At 39.9% G+C, this 14,210-nt stretch overlaps 1 protein-coding gene across 4 annotated transcripts; it reads left to right on the top strand.

The window, feature by feature from the left end:
- The first annotated feature begins 325 nt into the window (after positions 1–325).
- Positions 326–8,619, top strand: LOC116052622 (phosphoethanolamine N-methyltransferase 3-like). 4 transcript variants are annotated; one of them, XM_031303434.2, is made up of 12 exons: positions 326–443; positions 2,326–2,497; positions 2,708–2,863; positions 4,377–4,513; positions 4,742–4,893; positions 5,041–5,229; positions 6,256–6,345; positions 6,459–6,548; positions 6,637–6,759; positions 7,216–7,347; positions 8,253–8,369; positions 8,471–8,619. In XM_031303434.2, the coding sequence occupies exons 1-12, from the start codon at positions 341–343 to the stop codon at positions 8,579–8,581; spliced, it is 1,572 nt and encodes a 523-aa protein (XP_031159294.1). In that variant the 5' UTR covers positions 326–340; the 3' UTR covers positions 8,582–8,619. The 4 variants fall into 4 exon arrangements, with proteins under 4 accessions (XP_031159294.1, XP_031159297.1, XP_031159296.1 ...); XM_031303437.2 differs by having other exon boundaries at positions 432–450; XM_031303436.2 differs by lacking the exon at positions 326–443 and adding an exon at positions 682–874.
- The last annotated feature ends 5,591 nt before the right edge of the window (positions 8,620–14,210 follow it).

The raw sequence follows: 14,210 nt of genomic DNA, 5'->3' as shown, positions 1-14,210 counted from the left end.
AACACCACTGAAAAGGTTTGCAGCTTTAAAGGCAAGACCTAGCTGCACCTCAAGAGTGACTCAGCAGCTTGTTTGTTTTAACTGGGGGTCAAAAACAAATCATTTCATTATCGATTAATTAATATAGGCCAATAGATTAGGCCAATAGATTTATTGCACGAATTTTCTTTAAAATCAGATATTCGTCTTGCATCGTCACATCTAACAGCTGAACCTTCGCGTGGCTTCTTGTCGCATCGCCTGTATGGTTTATCAATTATTGTTAGGTCCTGGAGGATCGTCACCTTAACAGCGCAGAGGTTTTCAGCTGCACCATGACGCAATGTTGCGCCATGGGCGCATGGCACGGGACAAATACTGCTGGTCAGCAAAAATTGCCTATCCGGAAGCCGATGAGGGGAGAGTGCCGCTAGCTCACACCATTTCACAATTCAACATAAACCAACCACCGTGAGTGTGCATCATTTTCAAACTAATCTCTATTAACAGTCGTCAGGCCGATAACCGATGGCTTCCGCGATTGATGACACTCGGGTCTTTAATGGTGGTTTATTAGCTCATGTGTGTACACTGCCAAGGCTATAACTTCCATAAACGTGTCTCTGGTAGTCCGTAGACACTTCTCCCCTCCCCGTTCCTCCCCTGCCCTGCCCTGTCCTCATGTTGGCCGCATCCTAATGGCCAGTTTCCCACCTGGCGACCTTCTCCTCCACGCGTTCTGTTATTTAAAGAGCACACATTCACGCTGAAACCTGCACTCTGTCAGAGAGGCGTTACTCATAGTAGTCCTCTTTTGTTAATTGCCAGACTACACTGGAAGTGTAGAATCATTTTGCAATAAGTTCAAATCAACCAAAGACCACCATGGAAAAAGGTATGAGGAGAGTACATATGGTTTATTTTACTGGTGTGGAGACCTGATTGTAACTGGTCTTTAAGCCTGATGCAACTGATGTAAGTGATGTTTGGACTTTGTTGGAGCTTCCACATGTTGTTTTGTTTAAATTGTTCACTCAGCTGGTGGAAGTAATCCTACTGTGACACAGTGCTGGAATGTGATTTTACTGAAGTTTTCAGCTGTCAAATGATCCCTGCAGTGTTTGTCTGCTTGGATGTCATCCTGCAGTTATCCTAGTGCTTAGTGTGTAACCAGGTAGAGGACTATGAAGACATTTACTTTACCTCAGTTAACATCTTTTTACTGGTGGATTGGAGGTTAGTACCCACTATATGCTGTGCTGCTGGCAGCTTAGCAAAACATTATTTATGGGGTTTCTGTGGATTTAAAGCAACAGAAGATTGGGGGAGAAAGAGGAGAGGAGAAAAAAGTTACTTTTATGTCTGTCCTTTGTACAGTATCATTTCTGTTGTTATTCCTCTTAATATGAAGACCTTATTACAGGCCACTGGTTTATTAACAACCAGTCCATTATTGCAACATGTCCTGAAGCTCATTGCATTTTCTGCTGGTACATATTACAAACCAATGGCTTTCTTGGTTTTCTGCCAAGTTGATGAGTTTAATGCAAACATTTGTAGTATTTTGAGGCATCTCATTTTTTTAGCCACATCCACAGTTACCATATTATGTATAAATCTCCCTTTTGACAAAGCAAGTAAAACCTGATGTGTCATAAAAGTAGAAATACTGCATACATATACAGACAAAAGCATGCAAAACAGTTGAAAGTGTGATTGAGAGCAAGTGAAAGATGAAACTGGGGAAATCTCGTGTGAGTGTGTGTGTGTGTGTGTGTGTGTGGGGTGAGATTGACTGCTTGAATTTTAGCTCAAAGGTAAGGTATTAACATACATTTCTGTAAAATGTCACTTGTAAATTGAATGAATATAACCTGAGTTGACTTTTGTTTTTTGAACTGCTTGATAGATGATTTACAGGCCCAGGGGTCCATGAACTTTGCCACATATTCCAGGGAAAATATAATTAGGCAAACTACTTGTATTTTCTAGTTCTGTGTCTGCATTTAAGACCCAATTATGAATAGTTACTTGAACATCCATGTGGTATAGGGAGTGGTATTCAACTGTTTTTTTAGGCTGATTACAGTTTGGCTGAGCATACATTTGTGCTTCAGCAGTTGTCCTTTTCTCTTGAAAATGAGCTAAACAGAAGCGTACAACACTGTTGTGTTTTATGTATTTATGTAATGTAGTCTTGTTGCCTTTTTGTTTAAACAAGCAGGGAAAGAAAATATACAGTTGCTCTTTTTGCGTCATCCTCCTCCTCTATCTAATAATGAATATTGTATTATTGTATTTTATGCCTTTTTGCCAATCTAATCTGGACACCTGTGTGCTTCACAGCTCGTAGCAACATGACAGAGTTTTGGAAAGAGCACTCCAAGGCCGCCACAGTGGAGGAGATGATGCTGGACTCTCGTGCCAGGGAGCTGACCCAACATGAGCTCCCCGAGATCCTGTCCGTACTGCCCAGCCTGGCTGGATCCAGAGTGCTGGAACTGGGAGCTGGCATCGGGTGAGCATGCAGCTGCATTAGACTGTCTGTAGTAGTGAATGTGTGTGAGCATCTTGTTCAGGGTTTCCATTTAATTTAGGGGCCTGAAGCAAAAGGCAGATTTCAAATTCAGGGGATCAGATTAAGTTTTTGATGTTGTGTTGGAGAATTAATCTAGAAAACAAACTAGAAGTAAACTAGATAGATTTATACTGATGTGTGTCTCTGCAGTCGTTTCACCAGCCACCTGCTGACCAAGGCTGGCCATGTGACGGCTGTGGACTTCATGGAAAGCTTTGTGGAGAGGAACAGGCAGGACAATGGTCACCATAGCAACGCTACCTTCATCCAAGCTGACGTCACAAAGCTGGATATCCCCCAAAACAGGTGTGTGTTAAACTTTATTTATATAGTGCCTTTAGTACAACATTGCAATACAAGGTGCTTAATAATACAGCAATACAATGAAAATAAATTTAAAATAAAAACAAATTGATGAAGATTAAGAGAATTCTAAGCTAAAAAGGTAAGTTTTAAAGTTCTTTTTAAAGGTATTAACAGACTGTGACGCCCTCGGTTCTTCTGGTAGGGTATTCCAGAGGCGAGGACTATAGACACTAAATACCGCCTGCCTGTAGTTCTTTGTCCTCACTCAGGGAACAATTAAATGAGCTAATGTCAGAGGACCTGAGTGATCTAAGGCGAGCATATGTTGAGAGCATGTCTGACAGGTATTCAGGTGCTAGTCCATTGAGTGATTTAAACACTAAAAAGGATCTTAAAGTCTATTCTAAAACTAAGATGCAGCCAATGAAGGGACTTTAGGAGGGGTGTAGTCTATATCCTTGACGTTCCACCTCTGGGATTGCTCCGTAGCTGACGGAAATTCAGCCGGATTTCACTCATTTTGGCCGGCTGTCCGTTGCCTTGGGCTTCCTTTGTGTTGGCATTTTAAACTCCGGTCGATTTATGAGGACTATGGTTAACCTTTTCTCAAATCTCTGCAAGGTAAATCCAGACAGCTAGCTAGACTATCTGTCCAATCTGAGTTTTCCGTTGCACGACTAAAAGCAACTTTTGAACGTACACGTTCCACCAAAACAAGTTCCACCCTGAGTTTATTTATAACTTTCTTAGGTAGACCAGAGAGGACAGCATTGCAGTAATCAAGCCTGTTGGTGATAAAAGCATGCATGAGTCTCTCAGTATCTGCCTGGGAGAGAAACGGCTGCACTTCAACAATATTTCTCTGGTGACAAAAGGCCATTTTAGTATGAATCCCTCATGTGATATTCAAAATTTAAATCTGGGTCTGTTAGGATATCTGTTCTTTAAGAAACACTTTATATCTTCAATGTTTAGCCATGCAGTGCTCTAGGGATGGCAGTACTGGTCAGTCCACCACTTTGGACCAGACTGAAAACTCTCAACAACTATTAGATGGACTGCAAGTTGGTTCGGACATTGATTGTCAGCAGACGATAAAGCCTACAGACTTTGATGGTCCCCTGACTTTTCCTGTAGCGCCACCATGAGGTTGACATTTGTGATTTTTGCTGAAATGCTTCGACAAATGGACGGAATTTGGTACAGACATTGATGCCCTCCAGCCCCTGATGAGGAATTCCTTTCCACAATGTATGAAGCTGTGCACGTGGTGTGAGATTCTATGACAATGTTGTGGACTCTCACTCCACGTGCACAGCTTTACATGTTGTCGGATTAAAGCAGGCAGCAAGCCATGCATTCTGATGGAGGATGAATGATGAACATAGGATCCACTGGCTATCAGATCATACATAGGATATTTCCAATCTCTGCGCTGAAACCAGACCGGCTTTATTTAAACAATTTCAGCTTTTTAATATATTTTAATGTTTCCATTCATTGTTCCCCTCAGCATTGACTTTGTCTTTTCCAACTGGCTGCTGATGTACCTGAGCGACACAGAGCTAAAGTCCTTTATAGAGAAGACACTGGGCTGGCTGCGGCCCGGTGGCTTCTTTTTCTTCAGAGAGTCCTGCAACCACCGGTCAGGTACTTAGCTAACAATAAAACGTCTACATCTCTCTTATGAATAATAATGGTTTACACATTAATGAGAACTGAATCTGACTCAAGAAATGTAAATAGGGACATTTGCTCTTTCTTTCTCATTTGCTCTGTCTTTCTCAGTTGATTATGAATGTTCAGCAACAGTAGCCAATATCTCTTTCAAAAGCAAATGGTGAAGGATTTTGTTTTAACTTGCGACGTTCTACCAAGGTGACTCCAAGAGGGACTTTAACCCCACTTGCTACCGCACTGAGGCACAATACAGCCACCTGGTATCATCACTACAAGTGGAGGTGCCAGAGGGGGGCCAAAAGTTTGGTTTCGACATTGTGTTGAAAAAGAAAGTTCAGGCCTATGTTGAGGTAGGCATTTAAGTCTTCTAGTAGAACCTTGGGTATACAATTGAACATGGCAGTGTGAGATGTAGCTGCAAGGATGTGTAGTTAACCGTCTCGTCTCTTCCCTCCTCCATCTACTTCTCCATCCTTTTTGTCCTCCTCCTTTTCCAGATGAAAAATAATCAGAATCAGATCTGCTGGCTTCTGGAGAAGGTTCCCCGCTCCTCGAGCACCCAGAACGGATTCAACACCTTTCAGCAGTTCCTGGACAACCAGCAGTACACCAACCGCGGCATCCTGCGCTACGAGAAGATGTTTGGGGCTGGTTACGTCAGCACAGGGGGGCCCAGCACCACCAAGGTAGGAATAAAGGAAGGAATCAATGAATAAATGTTTCTTATAAAAGGATACAATAAGAATACTGAACAAACCAAGTGAAGTGAAAAGCTCAGCAAATAACTTATGTGACAGAAGTTGATAATGTTCGCAACAGCGTAAAATAAATGTCTAAATGACTTCCACTCAGGTCCACCAGTTGAAATCCCGGTCCCGATTGAAATATCTCAAAAACTATTGGATGGATTGCCGTGAAATTTAACCGTTAACTCTTTATCTCGAGGCACCATCAGTCAAAATTCCAATTTGTCCAATACTTTGGTTTACGAACAATTACCAGCTAAACTAATAATAGCACTGCCATCGTCCTCAGCTGTACTTTGTGTTGTATCAAATGTTTGCATGCCAACATGCTAAACTAAGATGATGATCATGTTATAAACATTATACCTGCTTAACATCGGCATGTTAGCATTTTCCGTAGCATGATGACATTAGCATTTAGCTGAAAGCCCCACTGTTCCTAAACACAGCCTAAGAGTCAAAAGTGTGGCTGTAGACTCTAATCCGAAATTATACTGTCCGCTGGGATCTGCGTGACGTTAATGTCGTCATCAGAGGGTGTGCGCCTAGGCTCTGTGCGGACGTCCGCGTTGTGCCACTTTTTTTGTGCCTGTACACTCTGCAACAAGTGGAAGCGTAGCGATCTACTGCGCATGTGTGGAACGCGTCCTCCAAGCAGATAGTATAAACAGAGCTACTGTGCGACCGCCGTGTACGCATCTGTTCCGGAGTATAATCAAGCCTTTAGTCTTGCTAACAAATGGCCTTTATTGTAGCAGCTTTATCAGGGATAAATGTTTCTGTTCTATTTTTTTGTTGGGGAAGCTGTGCTTTCTTTCTATAATGCACCCTCTCTCCATGCCACATGAGTAAACTTGTGCCAAACAGACTTCAGACCTGAGAGTGTTTTATTCAACATTATTATAGACATATTCCCATGACTAAGAAAAGTGACATATGACTCGTATCCTTTTTTTGTCCTGAAAGGAGTTTGTGGACCTGCTGAACCTGAAGCCTGGACAGAAGGTTCTAGATGTTGGCTGTGGCATTGGTGGAGGAGACTTTTACATGGCAAAGGTAAGAGCCAAGGAATCTAACATACTGTAGTTAGGGTGATGCTTATAATGATGATAGAGGGATTTTATAATGATTGAAACTACAGCGAAGCTGATGATTATGTTACTTTTCAGACCTTTGGAGTGGAGGTGCTTGGCCTGGATTTGTCAAACAACATGGTGGACATCGCCATGGAGAGGGCGATCACGGAGAAGCTGCCATCAGTATGTCTAAATGTTCCTTTGTCCAATTAGTTTAAATACTGGATACACGGATAACAGTTTTAAATAATGTGCATGCGCTCTACCTCAGGTCCAGTTTGAGGTGGCTGATGCCACTAAGAGGTCGTTCCCAGAAGGTTCCTTTGATGTGATCTACAGCAGAGACACAATCCTGCACATAGATGACAAACTGGCCCTCTTCAAACGCTTCCATGTGAGCATTTTCTCATACTTTAAACGGTAGCATTACGCAGTGGTGGCTAGCCCATAGAAGGTGCCAGGGCAATGCCCCTCCTGCTCTACATCAAATTTAATTTAGTTAGGGAGGGGGAGTATGTTTAGTTCAGTTCAATATGAGCTGTTGTGTACATTATAGTAACATATTTTTTTCAGTGTTGCCAGTTATATTGTTTATCAGCAGAAAGTCTGCTTAATTTTTGTCATATCCCCCCTGAAATATATATAAATATATATAATATATAATAAATTCCACCAGTGGCCCCTGGCATTAAGTCATTTCATTGATTTCCAAAAAACAACTGAAAAGAAAGACTTTTATGTCATACAGTATACTGTACATATTTCGTTGGGAAACTAGTGCCTTTTCAGTGACTTTATCCGGTCTAACTTTTCTGCCTTGTTTTTCATTCTCCGTGTTCTTTGCATCCAGTCATGGTTAAAGCCAGGTGGAAAGTTGCTCATCAGTGATTACTGCTGCGGGGAGAAGCCCTGGACACCGGTGTTTGAGGCCTACGTCAAACAGAGAGGCTATGTTCTCTATACACCCTCACAGTATGGCAAGGTAAATATTCAGTAGACCCTACTTATGTAATAGTTTGTAAAAGGGCTACACTGCCCTATGGGGAGCTAAAACCCTTTGGTCCTCTTTACCAATATCTGACGAGGCGATTGGCACACAAATTATTGCCGAGCACACTGCAGTGTCTGTTTGTACACTGTATCATCCAATATACAAATTAAGTGATATGTCTCATGTTTCTTTTTTCCTCATTTCCTGTTATCTTTGTACACTACTAATAAATGCATACGATTCCCTAAATAAAAAATGCACAATATAAAGAGTATGATCCTTTAACTGTTTGGCCTGTGTACATAAAACAATCTAAGATCTCAAGTTAAGTTAAAATCTTCTATTATTAAATAGAAGTTGCATACTTTTAATGAATCCTATGTCTGTTTTACCAAGTCCCTAGTTTATATCCTTGACGTTCCACTTCCGAGATTGCTTCGGTGCCGCAGGAAATTCCGCCGGATGCATGTCTTTTCGCCGATGTCTGTTTCCTTCCGCTTTCTTTTTTAGAACTCCGATGGATTTATGAGGACTATGGTTAACTGCTCCTCAGATCTCTGCAGGGTAAATTCAGACAGCTAGCTAGACTATCTGTCCAATCTGAGTTTTCTGTTGCACGACTAAAACAACTTTTGAACGTACACGTTTCACCAAAACAAGTTCCTTCCCGAGGCTATTTTGCAGAGGCTCCATGTGGAGCTTAGAAGGTTTGCTGCTTTTCAGTGAAGACTTTGTGAAACAACCAGATTTGCTTATTGGGTAACTCTTCCGTACAGACAGCCCAAATGTACAAAAAGTGTGACTGTGACGGATGTGTTGCTAATGTATTACTACTGTCCATCAGCTTGTGGTGCTGTTCCCACTCTACTTCACCCCTTCTGTCTCTTCTCCTGTAGTTCCTCCAGGATGCTGGTTTCTGCAATGTTTGCTCAGAAGACCGGACAGCCCAGTTTATCCAGGTGATAAAGACAGAGCTGCAGAGAGCTGAAGTCATCAAGGATGAATTCATTCAGGTTAGCATGCACACAACCTTTCAACCTAAGGACACTAACTGAACCTAAAGTTATATCTTCTTTGGATGAGTGCTCATCATACCTGTTTCTGTCCTCTGCAGGAATTCTCTGAAGAGGACTATTTTGCAATAGTAAATGGATGGAGTGAAAAACTGGAACGTTCCAACAGTGGAGACCAACGATGGGGACTCTTTTATGCGACAAGGAATTGAGTGATTGCACTAAGAATTGAGAAGACAATAAAAGAAAAGAAAAAAGTTTTTCTGGAAGTTTTCTGATGTAGAGCAGCGTATAGCCACTTCCCTAAACTTTCTCTCATTCAGAGACCAGAGACCCAAACGGGGCTCGAGTCAGGTCTGAGATCTACTGCATCAGCAGAGCAATCACGTAATGCACAGCAGACTATGATGTAGGTAGATTATTTTCAGAAATATTGTGATTTCATTCTTGTAATAGCCTATTATAACTTTATTTTTCTCAAAATATCACGACTCCTCCAAATCTCAGAGAGCACAGATGAGTGAATGAGTTGAATGTACACAAAGTTTTGAACATGAGCAGAAAGCTTGCTCAAACATCTGAAATCCAGTCCAGGGGTTTATTAATTCATTAAAATAAATTAATGTATCATTGAGGTGAATAATTGTCATGTGCACATTTAAGGACGTTACTTCCTCAACAAAAGATGCAAAAGAGGAGGGAAGAGTAAATTATAGGCTACATGTGTGCTGACTCAGATATAATTAGAAAAGTCGATCTACAGGAGAATAAATAGCAATAAGAATGCCTGACAGTCTTTTGTAATATATTGCATTATGTTTTTATATTTGGCTTGTAATCTATGTTTCCCTTTACATAAAGATATTTCCAGCATACATTGATTCAGAAAAAGGTAAATAGGTGCATAACAATTCACCTGAATGCAGGAAATGAAATGTTTAATGCTCAAAATTTGCTGCTCATAGACTACTTTTTTTTTTTTTTTAAAGAGACCCCCACAAAGATGAAATCATAATTCGAACCCTGTCAACAGGACATCCTGTCCTCCTGTCTTACTAGTCCATTTTATGAAAAAAGGTAGAACAAATTGCAACAGAAGCGAACTCAACTGATTTTGTATCCTCAATATGTCCTGAGTAAGGAAATAAAAACCCCGAAGAATCCCATTAGGAGAAAGTTTCGAAAAATACCCAAAAATAAAGCCTATTCATACGCCTATTCATTCTTTTTCTCACGTGAATCTGGTAAAAAATTTTAACCTTTAGATATCACCATGAAAATAACTGAGTTAATTACTTACATCAAAACAAACAAAAAATGTATTACAAGTTGTTTTAAGTTGTTTGTTAACGTGGGCAAACGGTGCATAATCTAATTACTAAAATTAAAAAAATGAGGCAGATAATTCCCTTAACACACTAGCAATAGCTCTATTAAATGTCAGATCTTTAGCAGGAAAATCATTTTTAATCAATGATTTTATTATTAAACACAATCTTGATTTTATGTTTTTAACTGCAACCTGGTTAGATCAGAATAATAGTGCTGCTGTTCTAATTGAGTCAGCTCCCCCTGGCTTCAGTTTTATGAGTGAGAACAGAGTTAACAAGAGAGGAGGTGGAGTCGCTATTTTGTTCAAAGACTTATTCCAATGTACGCAAATATCTTATGAAAATTTTGCTTCTTTTGAATATGTAGCTCTTCAGCTAAGGTCCTCCTCCCGAGCTATATTTCTAAACATCTACAGGCCACCTAAGTACTGTGCAGCTTTTTTCGATGACTTCACTGAACTGCAGTCTATGATCTGTGTTGACTTTGACTGTGTAATTGTTGCTGGTGATTTCAATACTCATATTGACAACCCCCAGGATAGAGGGACCAATGAATTGTGTTATATTTTTGATAATTATGGGCTAACTCAACATGTGACGGATCCCACGCACAATAAGGGACACATTCTGGACTTAATTATCTCTAAAGGTCTGAATATTTCCAAGATTGTGGTGACTGATGTTGCTCTCTCTGATCATTCCTGTGTTTTTTTAATGGCTCTATCTATGTGCAAAAAGTGTTCAAACAAAGGTAATTAGGAAACAATACATCACTGAAAACACCAGGGAAAAATTAATTCAGCTTTTCTCCTCCACACCCGCCCCCTCTGGAACCTCAGTAACTGAGCTTGTAGATAACTTGTAGAATTACAAATGTTATTGATGCCATTGCTCCTAAGGTCAAAGCTGTATCTAGCAAGAAAAGATCACCATGGAGAAATGTCACACTTGTAAGATCTGAAAAAAGAGTGTCGAAAAGCTGAACACAGGTGGCGAAAATCTCCAGGTCCACTATGACACCTATAAAGAGAGACTTCGCATTTACAATTTCGAACTGAGGAATGCAAGGTGGTCCTTCTTCTCTGATATTATTGCTAAAAACAATAATTCACGTGCTTTATTTGCTACTGTTGATAGGTTAACAAACCCTCCAGTACCAGTAGCATCTGAACTTTTATCCAACAAGGCCTGCAATGACTTTGCTATCTTCTTCAGAGAAAACATTCAGAAAATTAGGCAAACAGTCAGTGCCTCCATATCAAGTACAGGATATGGGTTGTCCCAAACAAATCCCAATATGACACAATTTCAAATGATGAACTATAAAAACCTGGAGGACATTATACAACATCTAAAAACCTCCTGTTGTCTTGATTTTCTTTTTTCTGATTTTCCGACGGGCTTCTTCAAAATTGTTTCAAATTGTTTTGCTTCAGATCTTCTACAGATTGTAAACACGTCTCTTCTCTCAGGTATCTTCCCACAGGCCCTGAAAACTGCAGTCATCAAGCCACTCTTAAAAAAGAACAATCTAGATGTCACTAATGGACAACTATAGGCCGATATCTAACCTTTAATTTTTAAGTAAAATCATTGAAAAAGCGGTTTTCCAACAACTCAACCTTTTTTTGTCCCTAAACAATATTTTTGATGCCTTCCAGTCGGGATTTCGTCCATATCACAGCACTGAAACGGGTCTTGTCAAAGGGTTTAATGACATCCACTTGAACACAGATAGTGGCAAAACCACAGTCTTAGTATTACTCAACCTCAGTGCCTTTGATACAATCGACCACGACATACGACTGGACCGACTGGAAAACTGGGTTGGCCTTTCTGGCTCAGTACTAAAGTGGTTTGAATCCTATTTAAAGAATAGGAACTACTATGTGTCCATAGGTAATTATGCATCTGAGTACATAGGTATGACGTGTGGAGTTCCCCAAGGCTCTGATCTGGGACCTCTCCTGTTTAATATCTACATGCTTCCACTGGCTCAGATTATGAAAAATAATAACATAAGTTATCGTAATTATGCGGACGATACACAAATCTACATAACCATGTCGCCTGGGGACTACAGTCCAATACAAAAACTGGCTAGGTCCATTAAACAAACTAACGACTGGATGTGCCAGAACTTCCTTAAATTAAATGAAGAAAAAACTGAGGTGATTATTTTTGGAGCAAAAGAGGAACGATCAAGAACCAGCGCTCAGCTTCAAACGATAATGTTAAAAACAACAGACAAAGCCAGAAATCTTGGTGTAATTATGGACTCTGACCTGAATTTTAACAGCCACGTTAAAACAATAACAAAGTCTGCCTTTTATCATCTTAAAAATATATCAAGGGTTAAAGGACTTATGTGTCAACAGGATTTGGAAAAACTTGTCCATGCCTTTATCTTCAGTAGACTTGACTACCGTGTCTTTACAGGTCTCCCTAAAAAAATCAGACAGCTGCAGCTGATTCAAAACGCTGCTGCCCGAGTCCTCACTAACACCAAGAAAGTGGATCACATCACTCCAGTTCTGATGTATCTACATTGGCTTCCAGTGCCTCAAAGAATAGATTACAACATACTTCTGCTGGTTAATAAATCACTAAATGTTTTAGGGCCAAAATACCTTTCGGATATGCTTGTGAACTATGAACCACCCAGACCTCTCAGATCATCTGGGGCAGGTTTGCTTGCCATCCCCAGAATCACAACCAAAAAGGGGGAAGCAGCGTTTAGTTTCTATGCTCCACATATCTGGAACAAACTCCCGGAAAACTGTAGGTCGGCACCTACTCTCAGCTCTTTTAAATCAAGGCTGAAGACCTTTCTTTTTGACATTGCCTTTTTTTAATTCATTGTACTGCATTGTGAATTTTATTCCTGTATTCTGTTTTTAATTTTGTATTAATTGTTTTTAATTCTGTTTTAATTATTTTTCATTTCTAACTGTGTTTTAATTGTTTTGTGTAAAGCACTTTGAATTGCACTGCTGCTGAAATGTGCTGTATAAATAAAATTGCCTTGCCTTGCCTTACGTATGTACTAATTTGCATAAATACCACAACAGATCTAAACATTGGATATAGCCAGGTGAAAATGTCTTGTTGAATCTTGTTGGCATCTTACAGTAAAAGACTTAATGTTAAGGTATAAATGTAACCCATTTAGGTAACCCATGAGCATTAATACATAGAGGCAGGAAGAAGTACTTTAAACCAGCCTTTATTAATTATAATTGCAGAGATAGGGTTTGGGGCTGGGTCCGTGGGACTGTTTCTGGGGGATGAGTCTGAGGGAAGAACAGGAGACAAGGGTAAGGAGAATGCAGAAGACAAAAGGTAGGTCCTGTTCCCCATCTCTGCAATAATAATTAATAAAGGCTGGTTTAAAGTACTTCTTCCTGCCTCTATGTATTAATGCTCATGAGTAGCCTAAATGGGTTCCATTCAGACCTTAACATTAAGTCTTTTACTGTAAGTTGTCAACAAGATTCAACAAGACATTTTCACCTGGCTATACCCAATGTTTAGATCTGTTGTGGTATTTATGCAAATTAGCACATATGTAATTAGATTATGCACCGTTTGCCCATGTTAACAAATAATTTCAAAAAACTTTGTTTGTCTTGATGTAAGTAATCAACTCAGTAATTTCCATGGTGATATCTAAAGTTTAAAATGTTTACCCTATTCACGTGAGAAAAAGAATGAATAGGCATATCAAAATCAGTTGAGTTTGCTTCTGTTGCAATTTGTTCAAGGTTGACCCCCATTTTGGCTTAAAATGACTGGACTATACCTCATTAATTTGTCAAACTTGTGTTGTGAGCTCATGAATATAAATCGCATAAATCTCCTCTGTGAAGTGCAATTATCAGGAAACCTAGAAAGGACCTTATTATAAGGCTTGTGTCTTCTTAAACATGTAACTAATTACCAAATTTGTCATTTTAATTGACACACAAGACAGAACTGTTGAATTCCTGTATGCTCTTGTTGAATGTTTACCATTATCTAATTGTCCAAACATTCCTGTCTGTGAAGCTTTGGAATGACAATTCTGGTGAAAACTTTCTTTGCTACAATGCTAAAGGACCAGCCTTTTGGTCGCAGATATGTTTGTTCTTCTTGGTTGGCTTTAGCTGTTTGTTGAAAGCTCAGGCAATGTTCAGGCATGGGGGCAGAAAGATGCACATATTATGTTGTGATATTTTGCAGTCTTTTGACAACAGATGGTGCTAATTGGTGCTTCAGTTTTGTATTTTTCCCACAACTACTCTCTTTTGGGTGTTTTTACATTGTTTTAATAGCTTGGTAAAACATCACCACAAAGAGGCACACTGACAACACAACAAGGGCACGTGGCTTTTCAGAAGAACATTGATTGGACTAGGAAAAGGAAAAGTGTGTTTGAGAACTGTATCAATCGCAGGCAGTGTGACAGAGAACTACTAAGTTATATCCTCCTAAATGTAAAAAGTTGGCGGGGGGGTCCTTTTACACTGTT

The sequence above is a fragment of the Sander lucioperca genome, chromosome 1 (genome assembly GCF_008315115.2).
Source record: "Sander lucioperca isolate FBNREF2018 chromosome 1, SLUC_FBN_1.2, whole genome shotgun sequence".
In the NCBI taxonomy this organism is placed as follows: domain Eukaryota; kingdom Metazoa; phylum Chordata; class Actinopteri; order Perciformes; family Percidae; genus Sander; species Sander lucioperca.
The sequence above is the reverse complement of the archived record's forward strand: the minus strand, read 5'-3'. Positions and strand labels throughout refer to the sequence as shown.